Source organism: Spinacia oleracea, chromosome 2, assembly GCF_020520425.1.
Source record: "Spinacia oleracea cultivar Varoflay chromosome 2, BTI_SOV_V1, whole genome shotgun sequence".
Lineage (NCBI taxonomy): Eukaryota > Viridiplantae > Streptophyta > Magnoliopsida > Caryophyllales > Amaranthaceae > Spinacia > Spinacia oleracea.
The window spans coordinates 79,523,629-79,543,188 of NC_079488.1; the positions used below are offsets into that span (position 1 = coordinate 79,523,629).

The 19,560-nt window shown below is 31.0% G+C and overlaps 2 protein-coding genes across 2 annotated transcripts; one reads left to right on the top strand and one right to left on the bottom strand.

Annotated features, from left to right (window-relative positions):
- Positions 1-2,675: 2,675 nt before the first annotated feature.
- Positions 2,676-3,830, bottom strand: LOC130467564 (protein FAR1-RELATED SEQUENCE 5-like). Its single transcript, XM_056836107.1, has 3 exons — positions 3,415-3,830; positions 2,845-3,104; positions 2,676-2,689 (listed from the first exon to the last, which is right to left on the bottom strand). The coding sequence occupies exons 1-3, from the start codon at positions 3,828-3,830 to the stop codon at positions 2,676-2,678; spliced, it is 690 nt and encodes a 229-aa protein (XP_056692085.1).
- A 9,657-nt stretch (positions 3,831-13,487) lies between these two features.
- On the top strand, positions 13,488-17,583 carry LOC110795008 (protein NRT1/ PTR FAMILY 6.2). The gene is made up of 6 exons (XM_021999980.2): positions 13,488-13,645; positions 13,799-13,901; positions 14,139-14,356; positions 14,484-15,031; positions 15,629-15,972; positions 16,877-17,583. The coding sequence occupies exons 1-6, from the start codon at positions 13,643-13,645 to the stop codon at positions 17,413-17,415; spliced, it is 1,755 nt and encodes a 584-aa protein (XP_021855672.1). The 5' UTR covers positions 13,488-13,642; the 3' UTR covers positions 17,416-17,583.
- Positions 17,584-19,560: the final 1,977 nt, after the last annotated feature.

Consider the following 19,560-nt stretch of genomic DNA (forward strand, 5'->3'; position numbering starts at 1 on the left):
TATTGAAGCTTGGGCTTTCTTATTGAATGAAAATGAAAGGAATTCTGCTGGTTGTCCTCAAAAGCTGTTTTTAGGTGGCACATACTGTGTAAGTTATATTTTTAATAATATAGAATGTTAATAATTTTAATTTTTTTGGCCTTTGTTTAATTTTTCTTCTAATATTCATTTGCAGAAATATGTTGCTGCATTGATTGAGAAACCAGACGATGCAAAAGTTCTGTCTGAATTGACTGTTTGTCTTTCTTATAGTGTGAAAGATGTTAATGGAGTTTAATCTTTGAAAGATTGTAATATGGTATGATTTATATTTTCTTTATATAACTATATTATTTTCTTTTTTTTGTCTACTTTTTGTAGTTGTAATCTGTTGTTTTTCTTATTTATATAGATTTTTTCTCCTGTTCTGATTGAAGATCCGAAGCATTACTATCTGTTTGTGGTTAGTATGAAAGACAAAAGTGTCTATTTCATTGATAATATTCTTCTTGAACCCAAAGAGATTGAAGGAAGGAAGAAATCTTTTTCTGTCTTGGTAAGTTTTTATATTGTTACCTTATATTTATTGTAGTTACTTTATAAATTTTATAGTTACCCTTATACTAGTCTGAGTTTTTTAGAGGAACTATATTTTTAAAAAGGCTACTATTTTTTTTAAACAGTAACTATGTTTTTAAAATAGTTACTATCTTTTTTAGAAAGTAATTTTAACTTTAAAACAGTATAAATAGTTAGTGTCTGATTTAATAGGATACCCTATGTGTACTATAGTTACTATATTATATGAAAGGTTACTATATGGTGTGCAATAGTTACTATACTCTTTTAGAAATAATTATGTGTACAATATTTACTCTATGATTCCAAAGGTTACTATATGTTGTTAATAGTTACTATATTATTTTAATGGTTACTATATGATTTTAATAGTTAATCCTGTCCTTATTGAATACAAATACTTTGTTTTGTACAGTGTTCTCCATTGGAAAAACTATTGAAAGAGATGGATAACATTCATCATGAAGATATTAGAAGCTTCAGATTTATCCCAGTTGGTGGTAATTGGAAGCGAGGAGCTTATGACAAAGATTGTTGTGTCTATTTGATGATGTTTATGATGGTCTTTCATGGTGTTGAAACTATCCAAGATGGTGTTGGAATTTTTGACTTTGATCCCTTGACAGATGTAAGTTTCTGTGTTTAAATTAATTAATGTTATTTTTATTTTCTCATCATAGTTATTGTTTTTTTATTATAGTTACTGTTTTTATTCTAATAGTTTCTGTTCAAATATTTGCAGGAAGATTTCAGGAAGTTTCTCAGAGCTTGTTTGTGTAGCACCATTGTGTTGTCAAATTTGAATGTTTACAGGGATGAATTTCTGAAACAAATGGTTGCATTTAGGGGAAACAGGAAACAAGATGTTTTGGATGCCTTGATTAAACAAAGGGAAGAGTTGACGCAGAAATGCATGAATGACCCTTCAAAAATTTAAATTGTTGCAAAAAATAGTTCAGCAAGGAAATCCAAATATGTTGAAACAGAAGATGAAGCTGAGACAGATGTCATTGTCGAAGAGAAAGGACGTGGCAAAGGCGGGAGACGCGCTAGAGGAGGCAAACGCGGTAAGGGACGTGGACGAGGTGCTTCACGTGGTTAATAATGATTGTTGGTGAAAAAACAATTTAATTTTTTGTGTTAGTGTATAGTCAAATTACTGTTTAGAAAATACAATTAATTCTAGTTTTGATATAGTTACTCTCAGTGATTTTTAATTGTTTGATATATGAGAGTAATTATGACTTTTACAGTATTTGTGTCATATTGTTCAATTACTAAGTACGAATATAGTTTCTATTTCAATGAAATAGTTACCTTTTTAAAAATATAGTTACTCTTATAAATTTGTAAGTTATATGATTGCATAACGAAAGTTACTATATTGTCAAAATAGTAACTATATTTTATAAACGGTTACTATATGTAAAGAAGGGTGACCACTAAATGTGAAGAGTTAGTATATATAAATAGTGAATAATTTGGTGTATAAATCTAAATAGTTACTATCTTACAGATATAGTTATCTTTAATAAGATATAGTTACTCTCTTTTTTATGGTATTTTATTATTTGATGAATATATAGTTACTATATTGTATGATATAGTAACTGTATTGTATTAAGAGTTACTATATTGTCAAAATAGTAACTATATTTTATAGAGAGATAATTTTCAGAATAGTAACTATTGTATTAAGAGTTACTATATTATCAATATAGTAACTATATTTTATAAAGAGATAATTTTCAGAATAGTAACTATTGTATTAAGAGTTACTATATTGTCAAAATAGTAACTATAAAGAGTTACTATATTGTCAATATAGTAACTATTTTATAAAGAGTTACTATATTGTCAAAATAGTAACTATATTGTATTAAGAGTTACTATATTTTCAGAATAGTAACTATATTGTATTAAGAGTTACTATATTGTCAAAATAGTAATTTATAAAGAGTTACTATATTTTCAGAATAGTAATTTATAAAGAGTTACTATATTTTCAGAATAGTAACTATATTGTATTAGGAGTTACTATATTGTCAAAATTGTAACTATATTTTATAAAGAGTTACTATATTTTCAGAATAGTAACTATATTGTACTAAGAGTAACTATATTGTCAAAACTATAATATAAAACAAGAACATCACTAAAATAGTTGTTCTTTAGGTGTAAATAATTGAATATTTGGTGTCTTGGATCCAAATTCTTTGTGTTTCTTTTTTCCTTTCTTTGATGGCTGCTTGTAATTTTCATATTGACCCTTTATTCTCTTCTTACTCTTTCCTTTAGTATTAGCACGATCAGGATCAAGCACAATTGTTATTTCAGAATTAGTTGATTCTTCGTCTTGTGTTTGTCGTTGTGCTTCAGCTTTTGCCTTTTCTTGTTCTGCTATCTTTGCAACTTCTTCTTTTGCCTTCCTTTCTTCTTCCTTTTTTATGATTTCATCAACTGCTTTATTATCCGTTTTAAACTTCTCCTCGATAAATTTTCTGGCCTTTGCTATCTTATGCCCTTTCAAAATTAAGTTATAGTATCTGTGGTATAAAGTTTAAGCATGAAGTCAAATATCTACTGTAATTGTAACTATATGAAAATGAACTAATGTATATTGAAAAATTACCTTCTGATCATATGTAATCTTCAACCAGTAAAATTGTTGATTTCACCTTTCTCCCTTTTTATTGTATCAACCCTTTCCCATATCTGTTTCTTTGCATATCTAGTCCATCTTGTTGTTACGTAACGATCTGGAATTGTATTGATTGAATGTAAATGCAATATTCTCAAACAATGGAAGCACAACTATCCAGATTCTTCAAAGTTTTTGCATGTGCATGTGCAAACATTGTGTTTTTCCAATGGTTATTTATACCAACAAATGGAGCACATATGAGATTGTACTTATTGGTTCTAAATGTAGTATCAAAAACTAGAACATCTCCATATATTTTGTAATCTTCTCTCATCATAGAATCCCTCCAAAATAGGCACTCAACTTTTCCTTCAGCATTGAGTCTTACTCTGAAAAAGAACTCGGGATCTATTGATTGTATGTCATACAGTTTGTTCACTAGTGTTTGTGAATCCTTGCCATCAACTTGCTTCATTTTTAACTTGTAGCAGTAGTTTAGATGATCAATCATCGTATGACCAACACAGTCGTCTCCGCCAGTTTCTGTTGACATATACCTATAAGACTCCATTGGTCTTAGACCACATTCTGACATTGCCTCAATAGCTTCTTTTTTAGGTTCTGTCATTTGTCGTTCCGATCGGTGGAGATAATTACTTATTTCTCTTGTCAATGGGTGATTATGTACCACTACATGCTTTTCTATTTCAAAATCTCCATTTTCATTCTTCTTTGCAAATATTTGAGCTTCACATTTTGTTCTTGTTATCATAACCCTCTTTCTCCTTTCTTTCTTCTTTGCATCTGATTGATCATCTTCATTTTTGAGTTCTTTGTTTTTAGGAGGGTCTCTTATTCCAGCAGCAGAACAGTAGAAGTATTTTTCATTAACAATTGTAGTTCCTTCTTTATATCTATTCTTTCCTTTTCGTACACTAAAACCAATAATAGCAGCATGTTTGCAATATAGATCATAAATCTCATCGGTTGTTTTCCTTGCTTCTCCAATTAAACTGCCATCTAATTCTTTATCAATGTTTTCTTCCTGCTCATTATTTGGATTTTCAAAGATGATGTGGTTTGTATCAATTGAATGTATTATTGAACCTGTACAAATACAAATATAGTTATCATTAAATGTGATAGTTACTCTTCATTTTTATATAGTTATTCTTTATATGTTGTACTTATTATATATTTAACATGGTTACTTAAGACCTATTGATTGTTATAGTTACTCTACGGTTCATATAGTTACTCTTTATATGTTATAGTTACTCTATATTTAACATACTTACTTAGGATCTATTATTTGTTATAGTTACTCTACAGTTACTATAGTTATTCTTTACATGTTATAGTTACTATAAGTTAAATGTAGTTTATTTCTTATATAGATTATTTCGTTATGTGAAGTTACTTTATAATTAATATAGTTCCCTTTCTTAAATTATAGTTACTTTATTTTAAATATAGTTATCATTATATGTGATAGTTACTCTTCATTTTATACAGTTACTGTTTATATATTATAGTTAATCACTGTTAATATAACTCCTTTTTATATGTGATAGTTACTCTACAGTATATAGTTCCTCTTTATATGTGATAGTTACTCTTCATTTTATATAGTTACTTTTTATATGTTATAGTTACTCTATATTTAACATTGTTACTTAAGATCTATTGATTGTTATAGTTACTCTACAGTTCATATAGTTACTCTTTATATGTTATAGTTACTCTATAGTTAACATACTTACTTAGGATCTATTATTTGTTATAGTTACTCTACAGTTACTATAGTTATTCTTTATATCTTATAGTTACTATAAGTTAAATGTAGTTTATTTCTTATATAGATTACTTCGTTATATGAAGTTACTTTATAATTAATATAGTTACCTTTCATAAATTATAGTTACTTTATTTTAAATATAGTTATCATTATATGTGATAGTTACTCTTCATTTTATACAGTTACTGTTTATATATTATAGTTACTCACTGTTAATATAACTCCTTTTTATATGTGATAGTTACTCTACAGTATATAGTTCCTCTTTATATGTGATAGTTACTCTTCATTTTATATAGTTACGTTTTATATGTTATAGTTACTCTATATTTAACATTGTTACTTAAGATCTATTAATTGTTATAGTTACTCTACAGTTCATATAGTTACTCTTTATATGTTATAGTTACTCTTCATGTTATATAGTTAGTCTCTATAGTTTATAGTTACTCTTAAGTCCTGTCTATATGAGATAGTTACTCTACATTAAACATAGTTTCTCTTTTTATGTTATAGTTACTCTACGTTAAATATAATTCCTCTTTATATGTTAGTTACACTACTGCAATTATAATATGTTAACTATATCAACATAACAGTTACTATATATATATATTAAGAGATACTATATCATACCTTCTTCAATACATTGATTTGCAACCATAACTTGCTGAGATGTGCCTTCATCTTCATCTTCAACGTCATATACTTCTCTATGATTCTCTAAATTAATTTTCTAAAATAATAATAATTACTAAATGAGTATGAAAGTTACTATAATTCTTCGTAGTTAGTTATTAGGATTCGAAAATTACCGTCATAATTATACAATTTTTCTTCTATTGCGCGATTTAAATCGATATTCAAATCGATTAAATCGTCGTCCATTGTTGAAGCTCGAAGAGAGAGAAGCTGTTGGAGGAGAGAGAAGCTGCTGGAGGAGAGAGAAGCTGCTGGAGAATAGTGATTTTAGGGTTTAGTTGGGTCGCGCGTTCTGTTTTTTTGGATCACGTGATTTCCTAACGGTACATGCGCTGCAAATTACCTAATTACCCTGGTCCATGGTAACCTTAATGGTGGATCGGGTCCATGCAAGCGGAATTGTACGTATTTCAAAACATATCCATGTGAGATCTTATTTTGTCCGTCTTGATGTATAGTTTAACAATATCAAACTTTTTAATTTTTTATTTACGTTTAAATATTGAATTGAAACAAGTTGAAAAGTCAAAATAGGAATAATATTTAAAAACGGAGACACATTGAAATCAAATTGCACAAAGTTAACATCATCGTTGGGAACATACTAGTATCGTATTAAACCAAAAAGGAAACTCGACATCCTTTGATTCCTTTCCTAATACAATACCTATTTATGCCATTCATGATACTCAATTGACACTAGAAGATTCTCTAGATTCAGTCCATGGACATGAAAATTTTAGGTTTCCTAGCTTCTTTATTTATTTCAACTACATTTTAATTTCCATATTTTATTTTTCAATTTGGTATGTATTTGTATGGTTTATATGTAAAGAAACCTAAGGCTAACTAATTTAGTTAGATTCTAGTCACTCGATAAGTCTTTAACACATGATTATAATTATGATCCTCCTTTTTCGATTGAGGTCGGTTTTCAATCTCTTAACAATAAGGGCTCTTATTACTCTTCGTGCGTTGACCTTTTTAACCCCAAGTTGAGGAACTTTTGTATTATTGTAAACCTAAAAGTGACAAGTTGACAACCTAAGCATTCCCTTTATGAAGAATACACTCTTATATATGAGTCCTATCTAATATCTCACGCTACTTTAGGGCTCGTTCTATGTTATGGTTTTCTATTTCTAGTTTTCTATTTCTTGTATTAAAAAAAATAAGGAGTAAAATAAATATAAAAATCATAAAAAAGTATAGCTTTATGTTAAGTTAGCGTTGGAAAAGAGGGTATACAGAATGTTTGATATACTACGATTGTAGCTATGGTGAATTTTTTTTTTTATTTGATTCGATTGTTATGTATTTGTTAGATTTAAATTTTTATGTAGATGTCGTATGACTTTTTATCAATGAATTAATTTGTTTATCAAAAAAAAAAAGTTAGCATTGTCAGTTTCAAAAAATGTAGAATCATAAACTGAAAACTAACAGTATATTGATCGACGTGCTCTAGTAATATGTTTTCTCACATAAAACGAAAATGTAAGTTTGGTATATTTAACATGTACTTCCTCCGTCTTTTAATACTCGCAACGTTTGTTAGTTTCACGCATGCCAATGCACAACTTTGATCATTTATATCTTAAATTCTCTTTATGCAAAAATTATAAAAAGTTGATATTTTGAAAATACAACTTGAAACGAATCTAACAAGATCCCACATGACTATGTTTTATCTTATACAAAAAACACTACGAATAGTCAAAGTATATTATATGAATAGTGGCAAAAGTCCAAACGTTGCGAGTATTAAAAGACGGATGAAATATATATTAAAGTAATATTAATAGAAAGGGTGTTAAGGAAATTGCATTAAAATTTGTACTACCTCCGTTTCATTAAGTTTTTTACGCTTTGAAAAATGTGTCTAACAATCAAAACTTTGACCATAAATTCTCACTATTATATCTATAAAAATTTATCATGAGATATCTTGTTAGATTCGTCTCAAAATGTATTTTATAAATATCAATTTTTTACCATACAAAATTGGATATATTAGCGGTCAAATATTACACCAGAGTCCGTACAAATAGTAAGTGTAAAGAACTTTTTAAAACGGAGGTAATACTAAAAAAGTGCTATTCTTTTTACGTAGGGTATTCCCAAAATAAAGTTATACGATCTTATTCTAGCCAGCTATATTGAAGGTTTACAAAACAACACTTTGATTATATATCTAAGGGTATTAACGAGCCGAACCAAATCACATAGGCTCAACTCGAGCTAAAAAATTGTGGAGCCTGAAAAATTGAGCTGAATTTGGCTCAAGTTTGAGACTCAAAAAACAAGCATTCAAGCCACATTTGGCTAGCTAAGATCTCGAGTCAAATCCGAGTTTGAGTCAAGCCTTCATGAACCCAACTTTAACCCACAAAACATGAGATGCAATTTCGGCATCCCAAATTCTTATATGAGACTGTCTTCACCATCAACTGATGGTGAGACCAGTTCACATTTGCGAATTTAGGTATGTTATTTCTATAGTTTAGACATGTTACTTTTTTTTTTTTAATTTTAGAGGAGGTACTTTTTTTAGTTTAGGTATGTTACTTCGAGTTAAGCCCATATTTGGGACCTAAGTTTTCACATAAATCACCAATTGGGACCTCACTCTTATTTTGTCACCAATTGGGACCTAAGGTTAATAATCCGACAACTTAACTCAGGTTTAACTCACCGGAGCTAAAAACTGAGATCCTTCAATATTAAAAGCTTAAGGAAAACATTCAATGTTGTTACTGATTTTTTTAAACTCAATCTTTCTTTCTCTCCCTCTCCAGTTCCCATCTATGTCGTCTTCTCCACCAAGACAATATGAATCCCGTATCTCCCTCAACTCCCCCCCTTTTCCTCTAGTCTTTCTTAAGGTTAATTTAGTGTTTCCCAATTCAATTAGGAAAGACAATACCTAATTTAGATGAATAAGACTCCTCAATATCCAATTATACATCGCAATTCTCAACCCCTCAATTCATGGAATCAAAAATTCAGTACACAGATCAAATTGTATACTCCAAAATAGAAATAAAAATAAAGTACAAAAGAAAATATACAATCAGGATTGTTAGAGCTCAAGGGATAGGGGTTAGCAAATTCGAGATATGTTGGTCTTGGTATAATTCCCTTTTCATTTCTTAATTTCTCTAAGTTTAATCTGATGTTTTTTTTTTTGAATTTTGGGTCTTGATTTACAAATTTGATTTAATCATTTTTGTTTTGGTTATTGTGTAAAAGTAATCAGCATATTTTGCACATTGTCGACTACTAACTATAAGAAATGTTGAAGGAGCAAGAAAAGAAAGAGGATAGAATGAACCTGGGGAAGGGAATGAGACGAAAAGTACTGGCATTGAAGCCAAAATGGAGAAGGTAGAGGAAGAAATTAAGAATAGAGTAATGAATAATTAATCAGTTTTTACTTTTTATAAAAAAAATATTTTTTCTAATCCAATGACCCAACTTATTTTACCATGGTAGTAACATTTGACCGGAAAAGTGATACAAGGTCCTAAATGGTGACAAAAATAAAGTGAGGTCCTAATCGATAATTTTTGTCAAAATTGAGACCCTAATCACGAGGTTAACTCATGTTACTTCTATAGTTTATACATGTTACTTTTTTTATACGGAGTAGTTTTAGGGGAGATACCTTCTTAGTTTAGGTATGTTAATTCTATAGTTTAGACATGTTACTTTTTTCTTATAGTTTTAGACGAAGTACTTTTTTTAGTTTAGGTATGTTACTTCTATAGTTTATACATGTTACTTTTTTTATACGGAGTAGTTTTAGGGGAGATACCTTCTTAGTTTAGGTATGTTACTTCTATAATTTACACATGTTACTCTTTTTTTAATAATGTTAGAGGAGGTATTTTTTTAGTTTAGGTATGTTACTTCTATAGTTTGAACATGTTACTTTTTTTTTATAATTTTAGATGAGGTACTTTTTTAGTTTAGGTATGTTACTTCTATAGTTTAGACATGTTACTTTTTTTTATACGGAATAGTTTTAGGAGAGGTACATTTTTAGTTTAGGTATGTTACTTCTATAGTTTAGACATGTTACTTTTTTTTTTTATATATAATTTTAGAGGAGGTACTTTTTTTTTATATATATAATTTTAGAGGAGGTACTTTTTTAGTTTAGGTATGTTACTTTTATAGTTTAGATTTGTTACTTTTTTTTTATAGTTTTAGAGGAGGTACGCTATTGGTTTCGCGCTCGTCACACCATCAAGTTGATGGTGTGACTGGTCTCACAGGAGACGCGCTGTTTCGGCATATACCTCTAATTCTATCCCATAAAAAAATTGTCCCTTACGTTTTCTATCTATATCATTTATTATTATTATTATTATTATTATTATTATTATTTTACTTTTTTTCCTTTTAGATATAATCTCCCTTTTAACATCATACTATCTCCGTTTCATAAAGATTTTTACGGTTACTATTTGTATAAATATTAAAACAAAAGTAAAAAAGTTGGTTGAATATAACAAAATATGGATAGAGTATATAAGATAAATGTTTAAAAAGATGGGTGAGTGTGAGAAAAAAATGAATAAAGTAAGAGAAAGTGAATGAGATATTGTAAATATTGTGAGGTAAAAATGGTAAGGTATTAAAACTTTTTGTCAAAATAGAAAAAATAAAAGTGTAAAGAACATTACTAAAATGAAAAGCGTAGATATCATTTTGAAATGGAGGTAGTACAAAGTATATGAATAACACTTACGAGCTGAGCCAAGTATAGCTCAAGCATGAATAATTAAGATCTCAAGTCAGACTGAGCATGTTTGGGCCAAGCTTTGACCGAGCTGAATCGTACGTCTTAACTTATAACAACCCCTAGTGACCTAGTGTTATCTCATTCCAAATTTCTCCCATGCGTTTTCTCTCGATAATTCTATCTTCTATTTTAGTTTTACTTTTTCCATTTTGATACAATCTACGGGCTTGTTTGGTATAAATGTCGGAAAGGGAGTGGAATGGAAACAAATAAGAAGGAGGAAAGGTAATGTTAACTATTACCATTATTAGTTGTTTGGTATATTACGGGAAAGGAATCACATACCTAAGATTCCTTTACTTGACGTTTGGTAAGTAATACTCAGTATAGAGTAAGGAAATAAATAAGGGATTTTTGACTTATTTCTTAAAACACCCACGTTTATTACAGGAAAATACATTTTTGCCCTTTTAATATTCACCCTCTCCAATAAGAAAAAAGAAATAACAATAACAATAATAATATAATAATAATATAACAACGACAAAGCTTTTATGAAATTCGACTACAAAATATAGCCAATTCTAACAATAATAATATTAATAATAACAACAATAACAGTTTTTATCAAAAAAATAAAATACGAAGTATATATAAAAACAATAGAAATCTATCATCACACAATGCGTCTCCTGTGAGACCAGTCACACCATCAACTTGATGGTGTAACGAGCGCGAAACCAATAGCTACCTCCTCTAAAACTATATATAAAAAAAAAGTAACAGATCTAAACTATAGAAGTAACATACCTAAACTAAAAAAGTACCTCCTCTAAAATTATATATATATAAAAAAAAAAGTAACATGTCTAAACTATAGAAGTAACATACCTAAACTAAAAATGTACCTCCCCTAAAACTACTCCGTATAAAAAAAGTAACATGTATAAACTATAGAAGTAACATACCTAATCTAAAAAAAGTATCTCCTCTAAAATTATAAAAAAAGTAACATGTCTAAACTATAGAAGTAACATACCTAAATTCGCAAGTGTGAACTGGTCTCACCATCAGTTGATGGTGAGGACAGTCTCATATAAGAATTTGGGATCATCACATCATTGATCATCATCATCATCTATCATCATCATCGATTATCATTAATGTTGTTGATCATCATCGATCATCATCATCATCAACAAGTTTAAAAGATTTGATTAACCAAATTAAGCATCATCATTATTGATCATCATCATCAACAACAAGTTCAAACAATTTGAGCAGATGATTCGCGAAGTCCGAGTAACCTCAAACTCAAAGGACAGAGAGAGGGGGAGAGAAGAGAAAGAAGGAGATGGAGAGAAGGAGGAGGCAGAGTTGTTTGAAGGGAAATGTTAACCGTTACCTCTGGGTTTTGACTGGTAACAAAGTGGAGGAATACGTTACCGCCGAGTAATGGTAATGGTTAATCCATACCTCCAACCAAACAACCCGTAACGGTAACGATTACTTAATTCCGTTTCCAACCCCAAAAAAACTCATACCAAACATCCCCTACATGTTAACCTCAAGTAACAATAACATTCACAAATGAGAAAAGTAGTGACATAATTCCACAATTAAAAATATAAAAATGACAAATAGCGAAAGTACAAAACTAAAATTAATTGAACCAAGAAATTAAAAAGAATTGACAACCAACAAAGAGAATTGCACAATTGCATCTCATGTAAAGAGCTCAATCAGCTTCCTTTTCTAAACTTTACACCTGTGTATAAATCCAACACTACTTCTCTCTCAAAACCCAACAACACTAGACTATTTCAACAATTACTGATAGAAACTAATTTAATTTAATTTAATTTCTTCCAACTTAATTAAATTAAATATAATTAACATGTGAATGACATTAATTCCACCCATTTTTCTCTTTTTCTTTTTTTCCAGTTATTTCTAAAATAGGATTGTAACTTTAATTATTTTTTTGATCATGATCTCCAAAAGTGTTTTCTCTTATCTTCCAATCTATTTCCCAAAAAAAAATAAAAACTTCCAAAAAATAAAAACCAAAAAATTAAAGAAGTTTTGAATGGTGGGGTATCAAAAGCACTTAGCTAATGAGAAGAGGAGATGCAATGGGGTTCACAATCTTCTTGTCCAGTAACTATCCTTCACCTTCATGTATCAATAATATGACCATGAATTTGGTATTAGGATTTGCATGCTGAAGATTCTCTCTTCTTCTTTTTCTTTTTGTTTTAACCTTCCTCCACAAACAACAACATCAAGATCTACTTTTCAAAACCTTACAATAATTAAAGATTCATTATTTTTTCTCCTGAGCGCAATTAACGTTTCTGATGTGGTGTTACCATAGCTGGATCAACAGATGTCAATGTACTAGTTTAACTTACTTGGTTAAATTTTCCAGAGGTGGTACTCAAGACCATCTGAGATCAAATCTCGTCTAAATAATTGGTTTTACGGCTTTCCACAACAACAATTAATACAAAATTCGTGTTAGGTAGTGTTACATAAATAAAATATTCATAATCATTTCCCGTTGCAATTAACATGGTTGATGTGGTATTTTCTCAACTGAATCAACAGTCGCAGTCAAGTTGTGGATGCTAAAGTGCTTAATGGGTTGAATCATTCACAGTGGCACCTAAGATTTGAGATTGAATCTCGTCTATATCATTGCCTTTACAGATCTATCAGAAAAAAAGGTACACTTGCTCTGCAATATGTATTCTACAAAAATGTGATAGGGTGAATATCTCGTGTTAGGTGGTGTTAGTGTAACAGAAAATGAAATATAATCCCATATAACATTAATTCTTGTAACCCTAGCTAGAACCTTCAAATGGAAAGGTGCAAAAATGGGATTGGACTAATCTCTCTCTGCCAAATACTAGCTGTTATTTGTGTCAACCACTAGTGGAGGGCCACATCACTTTATATTTTAATTTTATTTATATTTTTCTTTTCATTACAACAACATAAGTTACCTAGAAAACTTTGGCTATATAAGAGAAACCTCACAACCTATCTTTATTGTGAGTACAAGCACATTCAAGCAACAATTTTAGCTTCCAAAAACAAAAACGTGTTCTATAAACACAAACAAATTTAGCTTAAATCTTATATTACGACACTTATTTGGCTGTTGCATCTAAGACTTGTTCAAATGGTTAGCATTTTCATTTAGCTTAGCTTAGCTTGTAATAACAAGTATTATATTCTTCATCGATGTTGTTACAAGTTGTTAGTGTACTTTAATAGTTTCTATCTCAAAATCGCGTCACCATAGTTAACGGTCCTTTCTGTGTTTTTGATGGCTCAGGAGGGAAAGATGAGTTGGGCTGTTGCTGATGCCCTTGATTATAAGGGTTCCCCTGCAGACCGGTCGAAAACTGGTGGTTGGGTGCCTGCTGCCCTTATTTTAGGTATGTTTCAAACTTATAATGTACCTACGTACCATTAGTATATTTTTCATGATCATTTATGTTTGAGTGTTTCTATGTTTTCATGCATATTATTCAACTTCATTAAGCATAAGCTAGCTAGTAAGAAGGTGATTCATGCAAAAGTTGATTAAAATATTCAAAATAACAATGTTGCACTAGTAAAAACAAGTGTATATCCATCAAAATACAATGATCGGGATTCTCTTTGATAAACAGGAATCGAGATGTGTGAAAGGCTATCGACAATGGGGATAGCCGTGAACCTTGTGACGTACCTAGTAGGAACTATGCACCTACCTAGTTCAACCTCAGCAAATGTTGTCACTGATTTCATGGGAACTTCCTTCCTCCTCTGCCTTCTCGGAGGCTTTTTGGCTGATTCCTTCCTAGGAAGATTCAAAACTGTCGCAATTTTCGCTGTTGTACAAACTTTGGTAAGGACAAATAATCAACTTTGAAGCTTTGTTCTCTTCATCTGATCTAGTCTAATTTTTCTAGTTTCTGGTATGGTCTTCTCTGAATGTTTTTTTGTCGCTAAACCATAACTTATATGTGATCCAGGGGACAGCAATGCTAGCAATCTCAACAAAAATCCCCGAGCTTCGACCACCATCTTGTGACCCAAACACGAACGAGCCTTGCCAAAAGGCAACAGACTTTCAAATGGGAGTCTTATACTTAGCCTTATACTTGATCGCCCTAGGGACAGGTGGTCTAAAATCAAGTGTATCAGGACTTGGTAGTGATCAATTCGACGAGAAAGATGACAAGGAGAAGGCTCAAATGACAGCCTTCTTTAGTAGGTTCTTCTTCTTCATTAGCTTAGGGACTCTAATGGCAGTGACCGTGCTCGTATGGATACAAGACGAGGTGGGAAGAAGTTGGGCATATGGGATTTGCTCTGTTTCAATGGGAATTGCTATAATCATACTTTTGAGTGGCATGAAAAGATATAGGTACAAGAAGAGTATGGGAAGTCCTATTGTTCATATCTTCCAAGTTATATCGGCTGCTGCAAAGAAATCTAAGATGCAATTGCCTTATGATGTTAATTACTTGTATGAGGATTCTCCTGAAGGACATAGGGTTCCTCACACTGAGCAATTTGGGTATGTTCCCTTAAACTTAATTATATCATCATTATTAACAATAATCAAGGCAATATTAGGTCTTAAAAAGAAGAAATCCATCATGTTAAATTAAGACAATATGAAAAGGTCACCTTTAAAAATTAAAAGTGCATATACAAAGTTTTTTACTATATTAATCAAGGATCGGACTTTAATTTTTAGCTTAACCTAGCTCATCATCATTAACATTAATTAATCAAGGCAATATTAGGTCTTAGGAAGAAAAAACCACCATTTGAAGCATGAGATTATGTAAAGGTCACCTTTAAAAGTATACAACTATATACCTTTTTATTTCCTACCCAAATAGTGGCAGATCAGATCAGCATAGATAAAACACGGACTTTTTTTGTATCTTTGGACATTTGTTTTTATTTTTCAGATCTATGGAGATCTTTTCGGATTTACATAATAGGATAGGAGAAAAGTTTCAAAAATAAAATTTTTATTTTTAAGGGAAAATCCATAGGATCGACTAGGAGTAGCTCGTAGTGGATCAGTATTAATTTAACGTCTAATTAATGTTTAATCAGTGTCTTCCCTTAAGTTTAAAATTATAACATTATGCACATACAGGTGCTTGGACAAGGCAGCCATAGTAGGTGAGGGTGACTTCGAGAACGTTCCCGGTGGCTCAGCCCCGAACCCATGGAAGCTATGCTCGGTGACTAAAGTCGAGGAAGTGAAGATGATGGCGAGATTGCTACCTGTGTGGGCAACAACCATAATATTCTGGACAACATATGCACAAATGATCACATTTTCTGTAGAACAAGCTTTCACCATGGAGAGATCCCTTGGGAGTTTCCAAATCCCTGCTGGATCACTCACCGTGTTCTTCGTGGCCGCGATTCTCATCAGTTTAGGCGTCTACGACCGCGTAATTGTGCCCCTTTGGAAGAAATTCAAGGGCAAGCCAGGTAAATTGCACCATATATTTTGATTTTATTACTTGATGTTTTTACCATCATCTTATATTCTTATATTATGTTGGTGGTCCAAAGGATGGTAATGGTAATATGGTACCACCACTCTTCATGTTTCTTTTGTTGGCCCTGTATGGGTGTAAAGGATGATTGTGAATACTACTTTAAGTATCTTGTGACAACCCCACTAACCATAATCTGAAATAACATAGCCAATAATATACCTATGTTTAATCCCGGAAAATAAAGCAGTTTTAATCAGTAAAAATAGATTTTAATATGTTGGTAAATATGACAATTTTGATCATCAATACAAATTTTGATTGGCAATAATCGATATTTTTACTTGAAATATTCAATTCGGTTTAATTAAAATATGTTAGAGCCGTCGAGTTAGTTTGGTATGAGGTTGTATAGTACACTTGTTTAGATAAAAGGTTTTATAGTACACTTGAGATACTATGTTATTAAGATGCTTAACAAAATGTATATAAATCCAAGTTTTATGTCTCTATTTATCAAAGTAGATCACATGCATCTCACTTGTATTAGTTAAACCAAAAGGGAACAAATCATGTTTTCTTAGGCTATTCTTGCTTTAATATCATGAGATTCAAGGTACCAACAATTAGTTGGCTAAGATGTACTATTATCATCACAGAAATAATGCATACATTATACATCTAATTGGTTTCATATGACCTCAGATCTTAAAAGAGAAATACGAACAACGAAATTAAAAAGTACTTCATAATATTTCCATATACAATCAACCAAACAACTTTTGACACTGTTTGTTTGTGAAAGGTAACTTTTAGCCAAGTGCACAAATACCACGTAAACAGTGTTACTGCAACAACAACACTAAGTTGGTTTCCATATGATTTTACATGTATAGGTTTCAGCAGCTTGCAAAGAATAGCAATAGGGCTAGTCCTCTCCACACTAGGGATGGCAGCCGCGGCATGGGTGGAGAAGAAGAGACTTTCAGTAGCAATCGCAGTAGGAAGAGACGAACTATCACTTCCCATAAGTGTATACTTGTTAATCCCACAATTCTTCCTAGTTGGTGCAGGAGAAGCCTTCATCTATACCGGACAACTCGATTTCTTCATAACTCAAGCACCCAAAAGCATGAAAACAATGAGCACTGGACTCTTCCTTACAACACTTTCTCTAGGATTCTTCCTCAGCAGTTTCCTTGTGTCTGTTATTAAGAATGTCACCACGAACAGCAAGAGTGAAGGGTGGCTTGCCGATGATATCAACTATGGAAGGCTTGATTACTTCTACTGGTTGTTGACTGTCTTAAGTTTTATCAACTTTGTTGCGTTTATGATTTGTGCTATTTGGTTTAAGCCGCCCACCAAGAAGAGTAACTCTATTAGGGTTTCTAATGCTAATGGTTCATATGGTGGTGCTGAGGAGAGATGCTAAGAGAAAAGGGCCAAAGATTATGCAAGTTTTATGGTGTTTTTAAGTGGGTTTTTATGTGATACTAGCTTGGAGTTAAATTTTTGAAACCCATGTGTTTTACCTCCAAATTAAATCCCTAATGTATAGTTTTAAATTAATCAAAGTAAGCTTGGTTCTTGCCGTTCTAAATCTACTTGTCACTCATCTATCTCATGATCTCATGATTACGTTTTTCAAGTCGGACTATTTACATGCGTTCTAACATATTGTGGCGGATCCAGAAAATTAATATCATTTGATCATTTTAGCGGGTGCAAATAGTTATTTTTTTATATAAACCTTTATACAAATAAACTGTCAGATTTAATTAAAAAAATGAAAATATTAAATATTAAGTGAGGTCAAATGACCCTAACACTTGCAACAATGGCTCTGCTTCTGCTAACAGATCAGGTCGCGTTTAAACTTAACTTTTTGAGGGTCAAAGTTTGAAATTTTTGACGAATATAGCTACTCATATAAACATCAAAATATCATTATGCAAATCTGGTTTAATTCGTCTCAATAAATATATCAATACCAACTTCTTATAACTTTTAATTAATAATACGTAATTAAATATACTACTACATCCGTTTCTGAAAGTTCTTTACGCTTTGTAATATGTGTCCAAAGTATGAAAACTTTGACCGTAAATTCTCACCATTATATACATCAAAACGTTACATGTAAGATCTTGTTATATTGGTTTCGGTATGTATTTTCAGAATATCAACTTTTTATAATTTTTCCACATACAAAAATGAATATAATAGTAGTTAAATATTGCATTAAAGTTCGTGCAAATAGTGATTGTAAAGAATTTTCTGAAATGGAGATACTATTATACTAATTGTTAAAGCTTACTTGTTTTTTACCTTTCTAACCACATTGCTTGACTAGTCTATCTCACGTTTTGAAGTTGGACCGCTTACGAGTTACAAGCGCTCTAACAAAGTCTCATCTACACTTCATTTTGAGGTCTTTGAAATCTCTTATCAAATATTATCATATAAAATCTTGTTTGATCCCCCTCAATAAATATTTTATTATCGAGTTCTTACAATTTTTGATAATACATAATTTTATATACTACTTCCTCCGTCCCTTAATATTCGATCTATTTTGACCGGACACGCTTGTCCATTCACAACTTTAACCACCAATTTCTTTAACTACATATTATAATACTTATAAAAATATTAATATTTTGAAAATATATATTAAGATGAAGCCAACTATATATTACTATATAATAACATTTGTTTTCATATACTAAAAATAAATTATGTGAATAGTGTAAAAAATCAAACCGGATCGAGTATTAAGGGACGGAGGAAGTATTATACTAATGGTTAAAGCTTGGCTGGTTCTCACTTTTCTAAATCTTACTTGTTTTTTTTGGTTCTACTACGAGGAGTTCCCACCGCCTTCGGCGAGTGGACTAACCTCACACGGGAGTTTGCATGGGTACCTCGATGGGCAACATCCCTCTCAGTTGAGATTTTTTCCGTTCTCAGGGCTCAAACCCGAGGCTTTGATTAAAGAGCAAGAAGCCCTTAATCACTCATGCCAACCTCAATTGATTTCTAAATCTTACTTGTGGCTTTCCTCTTCCTATATAATATATATGGGCTTTTGTAGCTCCTATCCATATCATTACATTTGAAAAGTAAAGGCGAATCAATATGGACCTCACAGCATCACAGCACATTGTATATTCATAGGCACATGGATGTTAAACCATATGTTACGTGCATCATTTGGTAAGGGCTGGCTTTAAGGTTGGTACACTTACTACTTAGATTAGACTTGTTTTAGTACTCCGCAACTCCATTATCGTAATCAACTTTTCTCTATGTCGAAATTTAATTGAAACTCATACGGAGTATTATTCTAGCCCAAATTCTTATGAGACTGTCATCACCATCAACTGATGGTGAGACCAGTTCACACTTGCGAATTTAGGTATGTTGTTTCTATAGTTTAGACATGTTACTTTTTTTATACGGAGTAGTTTTAGGGGAGATAGCTTCTTAGTTTAGATATGTTACTTCTATAGTTTAGACATGTTACTTTATTTATATATATATAATTTTAGAGGAAATACATTATTTAGTTTACGGT